Below are 16709 nucleotides of genomic sequence, written 5' to 3'. Positions count from 1 at the left end.
ATATATATATATATATATATATATATATATATATATATATATATATATATATATATATATATATATATATATATATATATATATATATATATATATATATATATATATATATATATATATATACACATATACAGTATATATATTTTCCCCCTAAATCTACGTAATATATGCTATTTGAAGCAACACTATTACAGGAATTCGGTATATCTATTCATCATCATCTCACAAGATAAAACAAAATACAGAAAATAGAGCTAAACTTATATACAAACATTGTATACAACTCATCCTATAATGCATCACAAACTATATGCTTAAAGCTATACTACTTGAAAAAGCAATATCATGCAACTTCAAATGGGCAGAATATTATTAAAAGATATATGTGTTATGTTTTAGACATGAGGACTGCATATGTACTGTACAGACGGAACCAAACGTTTAACAGTGTGTTATAGCTCTGTATTCAGCACATCCACAACCCTAATTGGGCCCATTGTGTAAAATAGGGTTCATTGAGATGATTTACGCAATAGTCTTAAGAAAAGCGCCACGTGGGTTCCTCCAAAAGTGATGCAAGAGTTGAATGGGAACAACAGGATCCAAAAACCTGTACCTATATTAGGTTAGGTTAGGTTAGGTTAGGCGAGGTTAGGTTGTGCTAGATTAGGGGTGTTTCAAGTGTAGCGATGACGTCAAGGTGTTAATATTTTTCTCAGGTCTAGTACTAGTTTATGCCGTTTTATTTTTGTTATTAACAAGCTTACAATGTTTATGCAGGTCCCAATATTATTTGACATTAACTGGTATTATTAGTATTTAATATTATTAACATCAATTATTATTATTTGTATTATTTTAATTGGTGCTGTTGTTGTTGTCGTCAATAGTAATGCATAATATATAATAATAATAATACTAATTATGCTAATAATTAATTGTGTCGGGACAGGCAACCAGTGTAACATTATTATCTATTATATTATAATTATTATCTATTATTGTTACGACATAATTATTATATAATTATTATCAGTATTAACAATTATTCATATTTTTCTTATCAATATTAGTTTTAATATTATTAGTTCCTGTAGCACCAGACTGCTGTGTATACAAAAAAACAGTTCCTGTTTTTTTATTTAAAAGACTTGCAACTAAGTAATAATTAGTATTAAAATCGTTAGTTGTTGGTTGTGTATTTTGATGTATATTTTGTCCATTTGAGAGTATTTTTTGTGTATATTTCTTGTGAATAAATACTAGATTAGGGGACAAGACAGTTGGAGAAAATGGGAAGATGGCATTTGTTTACATCATTCCCCGTCTCCTGATCCCTCTATATGGCTTTGACCTTAACACAGCGTATGTCCGCTCTACTAGACACATTGTTAATAATTGAAAACATTAGCGCACCTATATACACACACAATGATTTGTTCATAAAGGAATATGATAGTACAGACAAGTGTGATTGTCGATTTTGTATTTGCAAAAAAGTGAAATGTCCAAGCGCAAGACGCTGCTATCGCATTCGAATACCAAATGCAGCCTCCTTGAAGTGTTCATAATTTTGTGTAAGAATATTGACGGTAATCGAGCTAATTAAGGTTACTTTAACTCTTTAGGAAGATCAAAATGAGTCGTAGAAAGCTAGACGAGGCATTTTCTCAGTTATGAGAACGTTATTTCACTATTTTTTATAAAGGTATTTGTGGGTTTGCATGCTGAGAGTTGATGCCCCATACACAAAGCACAGGAGCTGTAAGGTATATGACTTTCATATTATCTATTATAGTGTTAAATCTTGGTGAAAATATCTCGTATTGCTGTTCTGATTGTCTCGATGCAATTTATAGATAATTTTCTTGTAAAATCTAGTTTTCAGGTACCATTTTGAGTTTACAAGCATAAATTTTATTTTGTTCTAAATATGTACTGTATTATTTTCCAGGGGGTTATGGGCAAATCATTTACAGGTATTTCTAGAATACTCATTTTATAATTGTTAAATTATATATATATGTCGTACCTAGTAGCCAGAATGCAATTCTTGGCCTACTATGCAAGGCCCAATTTGCCTAATAAGCCAAGTTTTCCTGGAATAATGCATTTTTCTAAATTTTTTCTTATGAAATGATAAAGCTATCCATTTCATTGTGTATGAGTTAAATTTTGTTAAATTTGAGTTAAAACTAACGTAGATATATGACTGAACTTAACCAACCCTACCTAACCTAACCTATCTTAACCTAACCTAAACTAACACAACTAAGTCAATAATTTATGTTCTTAATATAATATATTAATAGTAATTAAAATAAACTAATTGGAAAAATTTTATTGAAAAAAAAGAAAATTGTTCGGCCTATTAGGCAGATCAGGTCTTGCATAGTAGGCTGAGAAGTGCATTCTGGCTACTAGGTACGACATATATATATGAATATATATATATATATATATATGCGAACAAGCCTGAATGGTCCCCAGGACCATTATATATATATGAATATGAAGATAGTAAAAAACAATGGCAGTAAATGCTAAGCATGAAATATCAATGCAAGACACTCAGAACACAAGTACAGCACCTGTATATTAATTGCTTTGCGCAGGATACAGGTAACTTTTCACTAAAGATACTTTGCCAGCCTATTTAGAAACCAACTTAACCTATCTAGTATATTTAGTATCTTTACTAAAAGTATCTTTAGTGAAAAGTTACCTGTATCCTTGAGGTTACCTTGAGGTGCTTCCGGGGCTTAGCGTCCCCGTGGCCCGGTCGTCGACCAGCGTTGGGCATTGATCCTGCCCAAAGCAATTAATATACAGGTGCTGTACTTGTGTTCTGAGTGTCTTGCATTGATATTTCATGCTTAGCATTTACTGCCATTGTTTTTTTACTATCTTCAGCTAACCTAGTCTAGCCTATCCTAAGCTTATGTATAGAAACTAAATCTTAAAACAACATTTTTAGCCAGAAGCTAAAAAAGGCTACTCACAGTATAAGCAGTGTTAGAGCTGCCCCTAATAAATGACGATTCTCACTAAAGACAACTATTCTTTTAAATTAATGGTATTTTTAGGTTAAGTTTCAATATACAGTACTAAGTTTGTTTATATTAAGCAAAGGTCTGGTGTGGATCAACATAACTAAGCTTTGGTTAGAATTTATCATCTAGCTCTTTCATCATTTAAAGTTGTTTAAATTACAATTGGTTTGGTGCCTTCTTTTGATAATTACTTACTTACTTAAATTACAATTATGACATATGGTACTGAAGTACAAATGTAAAGGTTCATTATAGGTAAAGTCTTAATACGCAACAGAAATACTGTATTCACAAGTAAATTAGCATTAATGCTTCTGTTGCTTGGTGTAAAGTAACTAAAATCTATTATGAAAGTTATTGCAATACCAAGTGAACTACATATTAATATTTATACTGCTGTATTGTAAACACTTTCACTGTAATATGAATTGAATGAGTAGACATTGATCTATATATTAAAAACTTTGTTGATACAGTACTCCTGGAGAGGAATGTTTAAGAAGTGGGTCATTATTCTAGGTTGTTAAAATATAGGGTAAGTGTCTGGTGAGTTTTCCCTCATATAAGGAATGTAGTAAAAAAAAAGTTGAAAGCTGTAAAGAAAGCCTAAAATTTCAAGGAAGATTAGACAAAATATTAGAGGTTGTAATTGGAAATGACTTAGAGAATGTGAAGGCAAAATATTTATATACAGTATTAGGGCTGAAAATATTAAAGCTGAAAAAAGATTTGTGAGGTTAAAAGTTAAACAAATTGAATGAGTCATCGAAAATATCAGAGCCTTTTGAGAATAAGAATGCATGGAAAATATTACTACAGAAAGATGTGACAGAAGAAAGATAAAATATACAAATTTTCAAAAAATTGTCAAGCAAATAGTTATGAATAAAAAACCGGTAAATTATAAGAAATTCAAAAGAAAGCCGAGTGAGGAATTTGTAAAGAATAAGAAGTTTTGTGCAAAGAATAAATAGTTTAGAGGTAAAGTTACCCCATGTCAGGACATGTGAATTATTTAAGTTCTCAATAGATTTAAATATAGATTTAAATATCAATCTTACTACAATCTTAAATGCAATGTAGTAAGATTGCATTTGTAGAAAAAGTTTCAAAAGAGGAGGCACTGTTCTATAAAATGACCCTTTACTGAATGCAGAGTGTGCAAAGCCCACAAATATATTTAACAAAAACTGGCGGCACCAGGGGTTTAATGCATGACCGTGTGCCGGTTTTCAGATAAATGGGTAGTTTACTGATTTCCCATATAATTAGTGATATAAACATGTAGAACACATGTCCTATTAATCACCATATACATATGGTGATTAATAGTCCTATTAATCACCATATGTCCTATTAATCACCATATACATAATATTGCAGAACAATCTAACGTACAAGGTCAACATGTCCTATTAATCACCATATACATACCATTGCAGAACAATCTAATGTACAAGGTCACCAGAATGAACGTGGTAACATTTTCAAACTAATTTCAAAAGTGACCAGATTTTTCATATTTGATTTTTTTGTACATTGTCTGTGCTGTATTGGTTTGCTGATGAGTACTGTATATACATAATGAATGAATGTGCATACAGTAGATGAATGAATGTCTACAGTAGATGAATGAATGTCTACAGTAGATAAATGCATGTCTACAGTAGATAAATGAATGTCTTCAGTAGATAAATGGATGTGTGCTCTTGTATTCATATGAAATAATTTCATATGCCGTGTTATTCATATGAAATGATTTCACTGCTATTAATTAATAAACTCCCTTTTAAACCATTTACCTTAAACCTCTTTCAGTGCTTTTTAAACACTCTTTCTTCTCAAATAATACATTGCATTTTGATGTCAAAATCCCCAATGAACAAAATATAATGTACTATAAATCATGACAGTGGACAAACAACCACATTTTCTGTGTGTGGGTCTGTCAGTTGAGTTAGGTTATGTGAGATTCGGGCAGTTTAGTACATAATTTTCTATTCATTGTGACGACTTGAGAGAATACGCTATTCTAAAGCCATGCAATACCTTTCATATCCTATATGGTGTTTCTTTTTCTTTAACTCAATTTGCACTCATGCATACATTTATCCTGGTACATTAATTAAATAATCTCTTAATGGTTTCCACATTCTTCCCTATTACATTTTATATTATATATAGGGACCATAGAGGCCTTTAACCTAGTCCAATTATCTGGAACACCTCTCTTCTACCACACTTTGTATGGTGTTTGTATGGTGCTCATATCTTGAAAAGCACATCAACAAAATGGAATAGGTGGTAAGACATGCAACTAAATGGCCCCCAGAAGTGAAGGATAAGAGCTATGAGGAGAGGTTAGTCATTAAATATGCCAAAACTAGACGATAGAAGAAAGATGCAATATGATCACTACATACAAAATAGTAATGGGAATCGATAAAATTGATAGGGAAGAATTCCTGAGACCTGGAACTTCAAGAACATGAGGTCATAGATTTAAACTAACTAAACAAAGCTGCCAAAGAATTAATAGAAAATTCACTTTCGCAGAGTGGTCGACAGTTGAAAATGGTTAGGTGAGAAGGTGGTGGAGGCCAAAACCGTCAGTAGTTTCAAAGCATTATATGACAAAGAGTGCTGGGAAGATGGGACACCATGAGCATAGCTCTCATCCTGTAACTACACTTACATAATTACACTGTGACATTCGTTTAACAATTTTCAGACATCACCTTATCTCTATACATTAAATTATCTATATCAGGAGCATATACATTATGCCATCTATATCAGGACTCTTACCCCCTCTTAAACCTATTCATAATTTATTTTTCATTTTCCACACTTCATACAAGGTAAGGTCACTTGTATCATAATGGTCACTGGTCTCTGGACACTAGCAGTTTAAACAACTTGCCATTTTCTGTATTGTTCAGTAAAACAGCCCAAAAAATTGCCAAGATATTTGCATATATTCCATAAGTATGAATGTTTATATAGCAGATATCAGCAAGTGAATATTTAGGGAAAATATTTGTAACCATTATTTTTGACATTCAGGTGCATGACTTGCAAAAAACATAAAAAAAAATATATATATTTTGTCAAAATAAAGATTTTTAAAATTAGGTATTTGATTTTTATTACTCTCAGGTGAATGTAGGAGCCCTGAAGTTTAGACTAACAAATCAGTAAGAAGAATAATGCTAGTTGTAATGCACGAAGAAATAACATTAACGTCATGTATCGATGAGAAAATCAGTAGGAGCCGTGAGGAGGATTCAAACCTGCACAGTTGGTACTCCCAAGCACACACCACAAGCCAAGCCAAGCCAAACACTACTGAACCATAATATGCTAATAATTAATCTAACCTGGGATTCAATACAGTACTGTACTTGCAAGACAAACAATGGGGCACAGATTAACTATTTATGCTTGGGGTTTCAATACAATGTACACAAATTAACTAGTTATACTGAGGCTTCCTGCCTAGTCAAGACAATGACCCAGTAGTGAGAAGCCCTCTCAGTGAGATAGTTTCAGGAAGCCACCAGAGCTCTACCAGAAAGAGGCGTCGTTTCATCACATTCAACGCTGGTCCTTTACCATATGACAATATGACCGAGTTATTACAAAAACTTGACTGTGGGTGGAAGAAAGTGGCTGGCAGATGAATATGGCAATGGTACTAGTGACATTTTTAGCATAAAAAATGCAAAGGAAGCAGATCATATAGTTTGGAAATATAATAGAGAATTGTAGTAGAAAGAAAAGCAACACAAAAATATTGAAACCATCCAAGAAAGAGGATTTGGATGATGTCTGCTAAAGCTCTATGCATCATTTTAGTCTGGGACTGGCAGTTGGTGGTCACATAGTCTGCAGCTGAGTTTAGTTTAGTTCATTTATTATGCACCCCATACCCATCTTGTGGGCAGTAGTGGAAAGGGTTACAGAGGCACATAATGGGCTCAGGGACTGAACCCCACAATTCATTTAGCTGAATAAGTTACAATCTTGATGAGCTAGTTACAAAATTCAGTACAGTATAAGTCGTCACATCAACGGGTTCGAGCGTGTAGCTGAACAAATGGCATTAACAATGGGCACTGAGGACTTCAAGGCCATGTCATGGTGACTGCACAAGTTTAACAGTTGTCATGATTTAGCATTATAACTGAATTTTGCTGCTTACAAATACAAAACAAATACAAATATTTATTCAGGTAAAGTACATACATACAAGGTGAGATACAAAACGTTGATGGATTTATAGATAGAGCTAGTACATAAAATGCCTAAGCCACTATTATGCCAAGTGTTTCGGGCAGAAAAGACACCAAGACTAAAACTTAATACTAATTGAGATTAAAGTATAAATTGTGTTGAGAAAATAATTTATGGCCATAAGCTTATGGCCATATGGCTTATGGCCATCATAAGCCATAAGCTTATGGCTTATGAAGGCCAGCCTGTGCTACAAAAAGGAAAGTGAATAACTTAATGTTTTGTACTTTGGTGAATAATCATTATTTATATGCATACAAAATAATTATTTATATTTTATTTTTACAGTATGTCTGAATATGCTGAAATGTATTGTGTTATTGTATTTGCTTAAAAAATCCACACACTTTGGTGATAGACAAAAGATAGCAATTATCCAGAAATCATGATTATTCAGGATTCTGGATCTGGCCTGGAATGATGTACATGTAATCTGATTTATTGGAGATTGCAGTGTAATATGCATGCACTTGTAAGGTTAGTTTTACTGTACTGCTAGGTGTTCCACAACACCAGTAAACTATCATACTAACTGTCTCATATTTCTGAGAAGGCCTCCTCGGTAGCTTTGTGAGCTTGTGGGCTGGTATTGCTGAACCTATAGATCATGCCAAACCTCTGAGATTCACTGTCCTACCGGAAACTAGGACCTACCGCGTCATATAAATTGTCATCCACACTTCCATGGAAATAAACATTTCATTCACCTGGGTTCTAGGAGAAGTGCATTAAATTACACTCAGTGCTTGATTTTTATTTATGCAATTTTTCTTGGCAGAGAGGGTGTATTAGATTACGCCAAGATAAGTCGTAGAAGCAAACGGGTTGTGAGTGTGCGATTCTCCCACACTCGAAGATGGTGGTGTGGATTATTGCTTGGAGTGGTTGTGGGTTGTGCTGTGGCAGCAACACTCTTAACCAGACTCGATGGTAAGTACCTTTATTCTTTTGACCTCTGTTGGTTACTTATTCATCAGTATCTCACTGTGCTTTACTTTTGTCAATTCTGCTTCTCATTTTGTGCTTAATTCATTATTATTGCCACGTACAGTTTTTAAAATATCTTGGTCAGTTTAGAGCTCCATTACTTTACTGTATTTATAATTTTTTATCAATATTTTGTATTCCCATAGGTCGTGATAAGAAGTATTGTACTGTACTATACTTTCAAAGAATTGGCAAAGAACCATACATACCACACTTCCCAATACCAGAACATCCAATTTCATGATGGTGAATAAATATAGTTTGTAAAAAAAGGCAAGGCTTGACCTACTTATGGTAGGAAAGACACACAATACCAAATAAAATAGCAACTAGGAATAATTATGGAATGACATAATCAATTAACCAGTGAGTGATCTCTGTCCACAGCCAAGGATACAATATAGATTTTACATTTAAAGAACACAATAAAGTAACTACTACAACTGTAAGAAAAGGATAGGGTGAATAATAGGATAGGTTGGATGATAGGATCAAATAAGATAATAGGATCAAATAATAGGATTTCAAATAAGAGATGCCATGCCAAGGGTAACTTTTTATAACACTGTATGTGTACTGTCTATTTAAGGCTGGAGAAATTGCTGCATTGGAGAACATGCAGAGAACCAAAATGGCCAAATCTATTCAATAAAACATCTATATTTTTGGTTATGCTTGGACTCACTCATGTTTCCCCTGAAATGCAGGCAAGAAAGATACAGTATATTAAAATCTACATTTGGAGATTTGAACGGGTTCCCAATACCCATTCTGAAATAATTCCTATGAGACCAGAAAGCATGGTATAATTTGCTAAAAAGCCACTTTGAAATGTAAGGTTGTAACAAATACACCAAGAGATAATATTATAAACATAAAAGGATCAAGACATAGTGGCATGTACATTCACTTCTTTTCCTACCATCCTCCTTCTGTTAAGAAAAGTGTCCTCGTCTCTCTCTTCCTCCGCGCTCTACGCATCAGCGCCCCTCAGTTTCTTGATTCTGAAATTGCCTTTATCTACAAATCATTCTCTCGCCTTGGTTATCCTTTGCATTTCATCAACCTTGCCTACTCTCAAGCTAAACGAAATTTCTTTCATCCTAAACCTGCTTCCAACACTAGTAGCACTGTACTATGCCTTCCCTTTATATCTGAACTCAAAACTTTTACCAATACCTTTCGTCCTCTTGACATTAAACTCGCCTTTTGACAAACTAACACACTTCGTAGCAATCTAGTTCACACTGCTCCTCCTGCTTCTAATGCTGCTGGTGTCTACTCTATTTCCTGTTCATCTTGTCCTCTCCAATACTTTGGCGAAACTGGCCGTACACTGAATGACAGACTTGAAGAACACAAGAGAAGTGTTAAGTCTGCAGACACTAACAATGCTCTCTTCTGCCATGTGAGGGATTCTAATCATCCCATTGATTGGTCTTCCTCCAAAATAATCTTTCCTGCCTCTACTCTACACAGACGCCGTCTTGTAGAATCGGCTCTGATACACAATGTACCCAACATGAACTTGAGTCCTGGCTTTGTTGCTGTGGACTCTTCCCTTTCACAGTATATACTCAAATGCTCTAATCTTTCTAACAAACGTGGCTTAACATAAGCTTACCCCTTCCATTTATCTTTCTTTCTCTTTCCTTTTCTTTCTCTCTTCTCCCCTTTTTCTGTTCATTGTCTTCTCCTACGCTCCCTTGCTATCCTCTTCTTTTTCCTATTACTATCTCCTTCTCATTCAGTGGTTATAATAGGAGCTGCCTTGTATGGGTCAATAGGCCCTCTGCAGTTCTCATTATTACTACTATCCCCTACACCTTACTTTCCTCCTCAGCTCTCTCTTGCCTATTTATTGCCTGTCTCTACCTCCTCATCACAATCGACTTGAGAATGGTCCAGGACGGATCGAAACGTCGTCGTCCCTTCAACTTCTAGTGTGTGGTCTGGTCAACATACTTCAGCCATGTTATTGTGACTCATCGCCTGCATAAGGATCAAGACTTTTGAACACTCTCTAGATACAGTGTAAGAGAAATTATGGTATTAAGAGCGTCTGACAGCTGGATGGACAGCGCTTCGGATTCGTAGTCCTGGGGGTCCAGGTTCGATCCTCGGTGGAGGCAGAGACAAATGGGCAAAATGTTTCTTTCGCCCTGCTGCCCCTGTTACCTAGCAGTAAATAGGTACCTGGGAGTTCGACAGCTGCTACGGGCTGCTTCCTGGGGTGTGTAACAAAAAGGAGGCCTGGTCGAGGACTGGGCCGCAGGGACGCTAAGCCCCGAAATCATCTCAAGATACAGTAACCTCAAGATAACCTTACAAATCTCAAATTATGTTCAAGGGAGAACTGACAAAATCCTTTCAAAAGATACCCAGTCAAATTAAACTGACTGACTTTTGTTCATAGGTTGGGCTGTGAGCTGCAGGCACCAGCAATCTGTTATCAAACCATCAATTAGGAGGCTTTGGTAAAAGATTGGATAATAGGGAACACTGAACCCTAGAACCACCATGAGATAGATAAGGGTTTAAATGAAGGTGGGCCAACTTGAGAGGCAGGAAGTTTCTCATATCTCTGTTATGGCTCACCCAATCTTGGTTTCTGAACCTACTAGACAGATACCCGAAGCTAACCTAGATTCCTAATACTGTACTGTACTGAGAATCAAGTTGATATGGATTCTTCTGTACTTTCCTGGTCTCATTACATGTGAGCATTCTGAAGGATACTTGCTGAAAGCTTAGTGGGCACTGTATTCAGGATATTTTAAACCTCTTTCAATGAGAAAGCTCTTGTAGATAATACTGTGTAAGGTAGTCTAGAGCAGGGGATCTTCAAACCTTTTACCTGGGACCCAGTTCAGTAATATCATGTACCCTGATGACTTTATTCTTGCTCTTAGTCTGAAAATGTTTGACATATGAAACAAAACAGATTTAAATATGAAACGGATTGGGAGACAGAGATTGGAAGACAGTGTGTGCGTGCAGTTACCCAAGTGTAGTTACAGGATGAGAGCTACGCTTGTGGTGTTCCATCTTCTTTATAATCTTTGTCATATGATGCTTTGAAAAGGCTGATGGTTTTGGCATCTATTGCCACATTACTTAAATTGTTCCAATCGTCCACAAGTCTGTTCACAAAAGAGAACTTCCATATATGTTTTGGTACCTTTCTTTTCTTCTCTTAAATTTTTGGGCTGTAGTTCCTGAAGTTAAAGACTCCAGAAATTCCTCCTTGTCAACTGTGTTATCTATCCTGTCACTATTTTGAATGTGGTAATCATATTGCTTTTTTCTGGGAAGGCTCCAGTTAGTAGCTCCTTGGTGCTTGCTACCTGCTAAGCTCCATGCAGTTCAATCCATGCCAGGCCCCTGTGAGTATTGTAAGTCTACCAGAGACTAGAGGCCAAAACCTGGCCTGTCTTTTAAAGAGGCTCAAGGAGCAGGGGATCATAGCTCACTAACTAAGAAAAGGCCACCAGAAAGGTTGGTAAACCAAAATAGTCACACAGTAAGGTAAACAGAGCATAAAAAATGGGACCGTGAAGCCCCTAAACTCATGAACCACCCAATCATGAGGCAATTCTCTTGTTAGTTCCACCTATGCACATAGGTGATACTAATGTTAGGGGTGTGTTTTTGGGTATTAGGGGTGCATGTCGTAGTCTACCTAGACTTGGGCTAGTTTGAGCTTCCAGCCAGTCTGTATGTCAGCAGGCTAAGAATCTAGTTTTTCCCAGCTCGTCAGTTTTGGGTTTTTGGTGAATTGGCAAAAGTCTCATTTGTTTATGTTGCAGGTTCAGACCTGGTTAGGGCTGAAATGGGATTCTTGGTTGGTTTCCCTCTCCCTTCTGCCTGCATCCCCAGTCTTTTGTTGACGCGTGTCTCTCAGCAAGTTGTTAAGATCTTGGATCCTTCTTGGTGCCTCCTCCTGTCGACAGGGGCCCCTGGGAATGAGGGAGTGGTATCGGATGTGTGTCCTTGGGTGTCTTTTGATCCTTCTTGATCCTTGGTCCCTGGCCCCTGAGTGTTTTCTGCTCCATACATGCATTCATGTATGCTCTGTCACAGTTTAATCTTAGTTTCTTCCCAGCTCCCCCGTCATGTGCATATCAGACTGTAAGGGTATCATATTCACCTGTTTCTCATGGGTTTCATGGATGCTGGGTTATTGCCATAGCTCGTTTTTCCTGCCTCGGCTCATCTGTTGATGCATCTCCACAAGTTTGAGCCTACTTGTGTTTTAAGTATATTTTTACTTATTTCTTTCTCCTCCTATCTTTAGATATTCTAAGCTCTTGATGCCATGCTTATTTTGTTCTTAAACTGCAGTCTTTAGTATTAGTTTTGGGGGATTTGGTTCTTGAGCACTTCCTTGGTTCCTTCCTCTGCAGTTTTTCTTTATATACACAGTTGACTTTTCCCTTTCACTTTTGGTTTTGTCCATTTTATTCTCTTGGACTTAGTCTTTCTTTCACCTTTTAGCTTTTTCTTTTTTTCTTAGTTGCCTCTTCTGGCTGTTACCTGGTAACCTTCAAGCTGGTTGATCCTAATTCCTGTCTTTCTCCACTTTTTCTCCTGTCAGTAGTATTTGGCTGTCCCTGCTCTCTCCCTGTTCTCTTGCCCTGGGCAGGCAACCTGGACTCTTTTATGTGTCCACCTTCCTTCTCTTTCCCTGGTGCTGGATATTGGCAGATCAGTCTTCATGGTGGGTGCTATTTTGCTTGGTGGTTCTGTCTCTATCAAGTATGAGGCATTTTCCTGTCTTTGGATGGCTGGTTCCTCCTAGTCAGTGCACGTGTTTTTCCAGCTTGTGATTTTTGTGTTAATACAGTACTCATTTCATTTAGTTGCCTGGTGGCTTTGAGCTCTTGTCTTGTTTCCCCTGCCTGGGAAGCAAGTCCCCATTTGCCTTTATTCTGGCCCTTAGGACTGAAGTTTTCTCTGAACTTCTTTTGCACAGTCCCCTAGTTCTTTGTTCTGCTCAGTTGAAGTTCCCACTTTTTTCTGCAGCATTACTTAATCAAACAAATGAAAAGCAGGACCAAAGAGCTAAAGCTGAACCCCCACAAGCATAACTAGGTGAGTTCAGGGAGTTGGCCATGGTATTATCACAAATGGCTTTAGCTTAGAAATTGGGTGGTTTTGTGGTTTGGGTTTCAGCAAGAGATTGTTGGCTTCTCCAACTTCGTTATAGTAACAGTGATGACAGCTGGAGGAGGTTGTGTAGTTTTGAACTTCTAACAGTAATTTGAATAATAATAACTGATCTTGATACAGTACAGTAATTCAAGATTTTGCTTGAGGAGAATGCTTTTGAAGGTCATGATTTGCATATTTTATTAGACTCACCTCTGTCCCCCTTCCCTAAACTCATGATGGGATTACAGTACCTGTAAAAGCAATGTCATGATGGGGTTAATAAATGTCACGTGTGTGTGGCAAGTAGTATGATTCCTGGGTGGAGTATGTAGGAACTGGCTATAGAAGCATCTGAAGTCCTGGCTCAGAAAGGAGCATTAAATTGCACTTGGTGCACAATGTATTTTTAGGATCGGATCCCACGAATGTACTAGGATTGACACCGCGAGAAGTGCGCCTTGCCGAACGAGTACGGGAGATGGAACAGCAGAACCAGTTGTTAAGGAGACAGCTGAGCATCTCCCAGAACCAGCTGATTCAAGCTTGGGGAGCTGACGGGGAGGACAACACAGACAAGCTGGGGGATGGCACAGGGAATGGAGAACAAGGTGCTACTAAGTGCAAAGAAAAGGTCAGTCAAGTTCTGTTTTGGAGGGCATAATTTTTTGTTCTCTATTTCCTCATCATCATTACCTCATTTTTGGCTTCATTGATGGAAGATGTTTTATGTATTTAAACTTTTAGAGCTTGTACTCTTTGATTCTCAGCAAGTATCATCTGCCATCTGCATTGTTTGGCTAGGCTATAAACAGCAGCCCTTGCCTGCCCAGCCCCACCACTGTCTGCCCTGCCCTCACCTGACCACACCAGTACTGTACTTCTGCTACTTCTCTGCCAGAAGTATACTGTCCTGTACATCGCGGATGTTTTCTAGACTTGTTCACGCTGTACACATGACCAAGTACTGGAGCTAACTTCTCAGCTTCCAGTTTCTCCATTATTTAAAATGTTGATTCTAGATTCAGCATTAGTTTTCATTTCTTCATTGAAGCATCTTTGGGTGCAGCAAGATTTGCAGAAGGATTAGAGGAGCTATAGATGAATGTTGGTCAAAAATACATAAAATATGAGTGACTTAATGATGCCATTAAATTTGTGCTGGGTTCACAAAGCCAACCAAGTCTTGCACTTTGTAAATTCTGATGTTGAAAGCGTACCTCACATTTATGAATTTGGCATTATCAGCATAACTTTTTAGATCTGAATGTTTCTAAGGCTAAAGAATTAGTGTGACCAAACCACACACTAGAAAGTGAAGAGTCGACAACATTTCAGTCTGTCTTAGACCCTTATCAAGTCTATTGACATTTTTCAGCGACATTACAGTATTGTGACTCCTCCTCTGCATAAAGTACTAGTGTTGATTACAAAAAGAAGAATACAAAATTCTGTTGTTATTACAATACAGATTGAATCTTTACGACATTAATTATCATGTTGTTGAGTCCAGTACAGTACTGTACCTTCTATATATTGGGTGCTGCATAGACAGCAACATGTCATGAAATGCATATTTAAAAGTTCACATGTTAAAGGCTAAAAAGAACAATTGTATGTTGTAAATTTCAGAGAAGTGTGTTTATAAATATCAATAAAAGTACGGTTTTCTTACTTTGTACAGTACGGTATTAACAAGATAAATATAATAAAAATTGTAGGTTGAGTATTAAACTTTATGACTGTATAATTCTCCATTGTTTTTGACAGGAATTGGGTGTGCCAAAATGTGAGGTACTTCAAATAGCTATAGTGTGTGCAGGATACAACTCATCACGATCAGTGGTGACACTCCTCAAGTCTCTCTTGTTCTATCGACGTAATCCACTTCACTTCCATATGATTGCCGATGCCAAAGCTCAGGTTGTCTTGCATACACTTTTTTCATCATGGAATATCCCTCATGGTAATTTCCTTTCTCTGGTTTAACATTGTTTTATGAAATATTTAAGAGTGTACAGTATTTAGATTATTTTTAAAATGTATTTTCTGATCCTATATTTGGCTTCTTCATGGAAGATCTGTGTCCTTAGACATAAGTCATGCGGTCAGGCAGGTTCAAGGTACAGCACGAAGCTGCAGGAAATTTTGAAATGTACCTTCTGGGTTTAAATTCACTCGGTCACTAGAGAATATTCGACCTATCCCACAAATGACCCTCAGAAGTTCTTTCCACCAAAAATCGAAGACCTTCCAAGTTCTTGCTTGTGATCACAGTACAGTACAGTACAGTATATTCTTAACACATCGGGTTTGGTCTTGCCTTCCTACTGCTGAATCGTATGATCTGGCCTTTTGTGCCAGATCATGGGTAGAATATGTGGTCTAGAAGTGGGTAGAATATAACGCACAACTATATTCTACCCACTTCAAGACTCCGAACCAATATTGAAGCATCAAGAGGAACCATCATGGGCCAATAGGCCTTCTGCAGCTACTTCCATTCTTATGTTTTTATACCCATTGGTTCATGTTATATCTTGTGCAAATGTCGATCACCTCACCCAAAACTTTTGTACCATATCACCTCACCCAAATGCGAGTATAAGTATGGATGTATTTTGCGTGTTTACAGGTTACAGTTGTGTGTGCAAACTAAAGTCTTTGAAAATGTAATAAGTTATTACGAAACGCTTTCAGGCGTCAGACTAGAAATAAAAATGAATTTTGGAGAATTGACTTTTCAATTACCATCGGCAATGAAAAGAAACATAAAAAATATTGAGAAAATTCGTGTTAGAATTATTAATCTTACCTTTTTGGTCATATTCAACAATATATATATATATCATATTCAATATATATATATATATATATATATATATATATATATATATATATATATATATATATATATATATATATGTGTGTAGTGTAGTATAGTGTGTGTGTGTGTGTGTGTGTGTGTGTGTGTGTGTGTGTGTGTGTGTGTGTGTGTGTGTGTGTGTGTGTGTGTGTGTGTGTGTGTGTGTGTATCTATTTATCTATTTTTCTATCTATCTATCTATATCATGTCATAGGCTTAGGAGAGTTTAGGTTAGGTTCTATATCCAAGTGTACTTGTTATACTCTATTAGATATTATTTAGGATACAGTACAGTATTTAGTATTTCATATGAGAGTAGGCCCATTTTATTTGGAAATAATATATGATAGATATGA

At 36.4% G+C, this 16709-nt stretch overlaps 1 protein-coding gene across 3 annotated transcripts in view; it reads left to right on the top strand.

Moving 5' to 3' along the window:
- Positions 1–1508: 1508 nt before the first annotated feature.
- The window catches only part of LOC123762335 (xylosyl- and glucuronyltransferase LARGE1), a 39238-nt gene continuing 24037 nt past the window's right edge, over positions 1509–16709 (top strand). Inside the window, exons 1-4 of one of the 3 annotated variants that reach the window (XM_045748822.2) lie at positions 1509–1577; positions 8128–8279; positions 13901–14121; positions 15258–15453. In XM_045748822.2, the coding sequence (XP_045604778.1) occupies positions 13969–14121; positions 15258–15453 (349 nt within the window). In that variant the 5' untranslated portion in view covers positions 1509–1577; positions 8128–8279; positions 13901–13968. Of the gene's footprint in view, positions 1770–8127; positions 8280–13900; positions 14122–15257; positions 15454–16709 lie in introns of all 3 variants that reach the window. The other 2 variants (XM_045748830.2, XM_045748815.2) reach the window with 2 other exon arrangements.

The sequence above is a fragment of the Procambarus clarkii genome, chromosome 5, assembly GCF_040958095.1.
Source record: "Procambarus clarkii isolate CNS0578487 chromosome 5, FALCON_Pclarkii_2.0, whole genome shotgun sequence".
Taxonomy (NCBI): Eukaryota; Metazoa; Arthropoda; class Malacostraca; order Decapoda; family Cambaridae; genus Procambarus; species Procambarus clarkii.
This window is presented reverse-complemented; position numbering and strand designations above follow the sequence as displayed.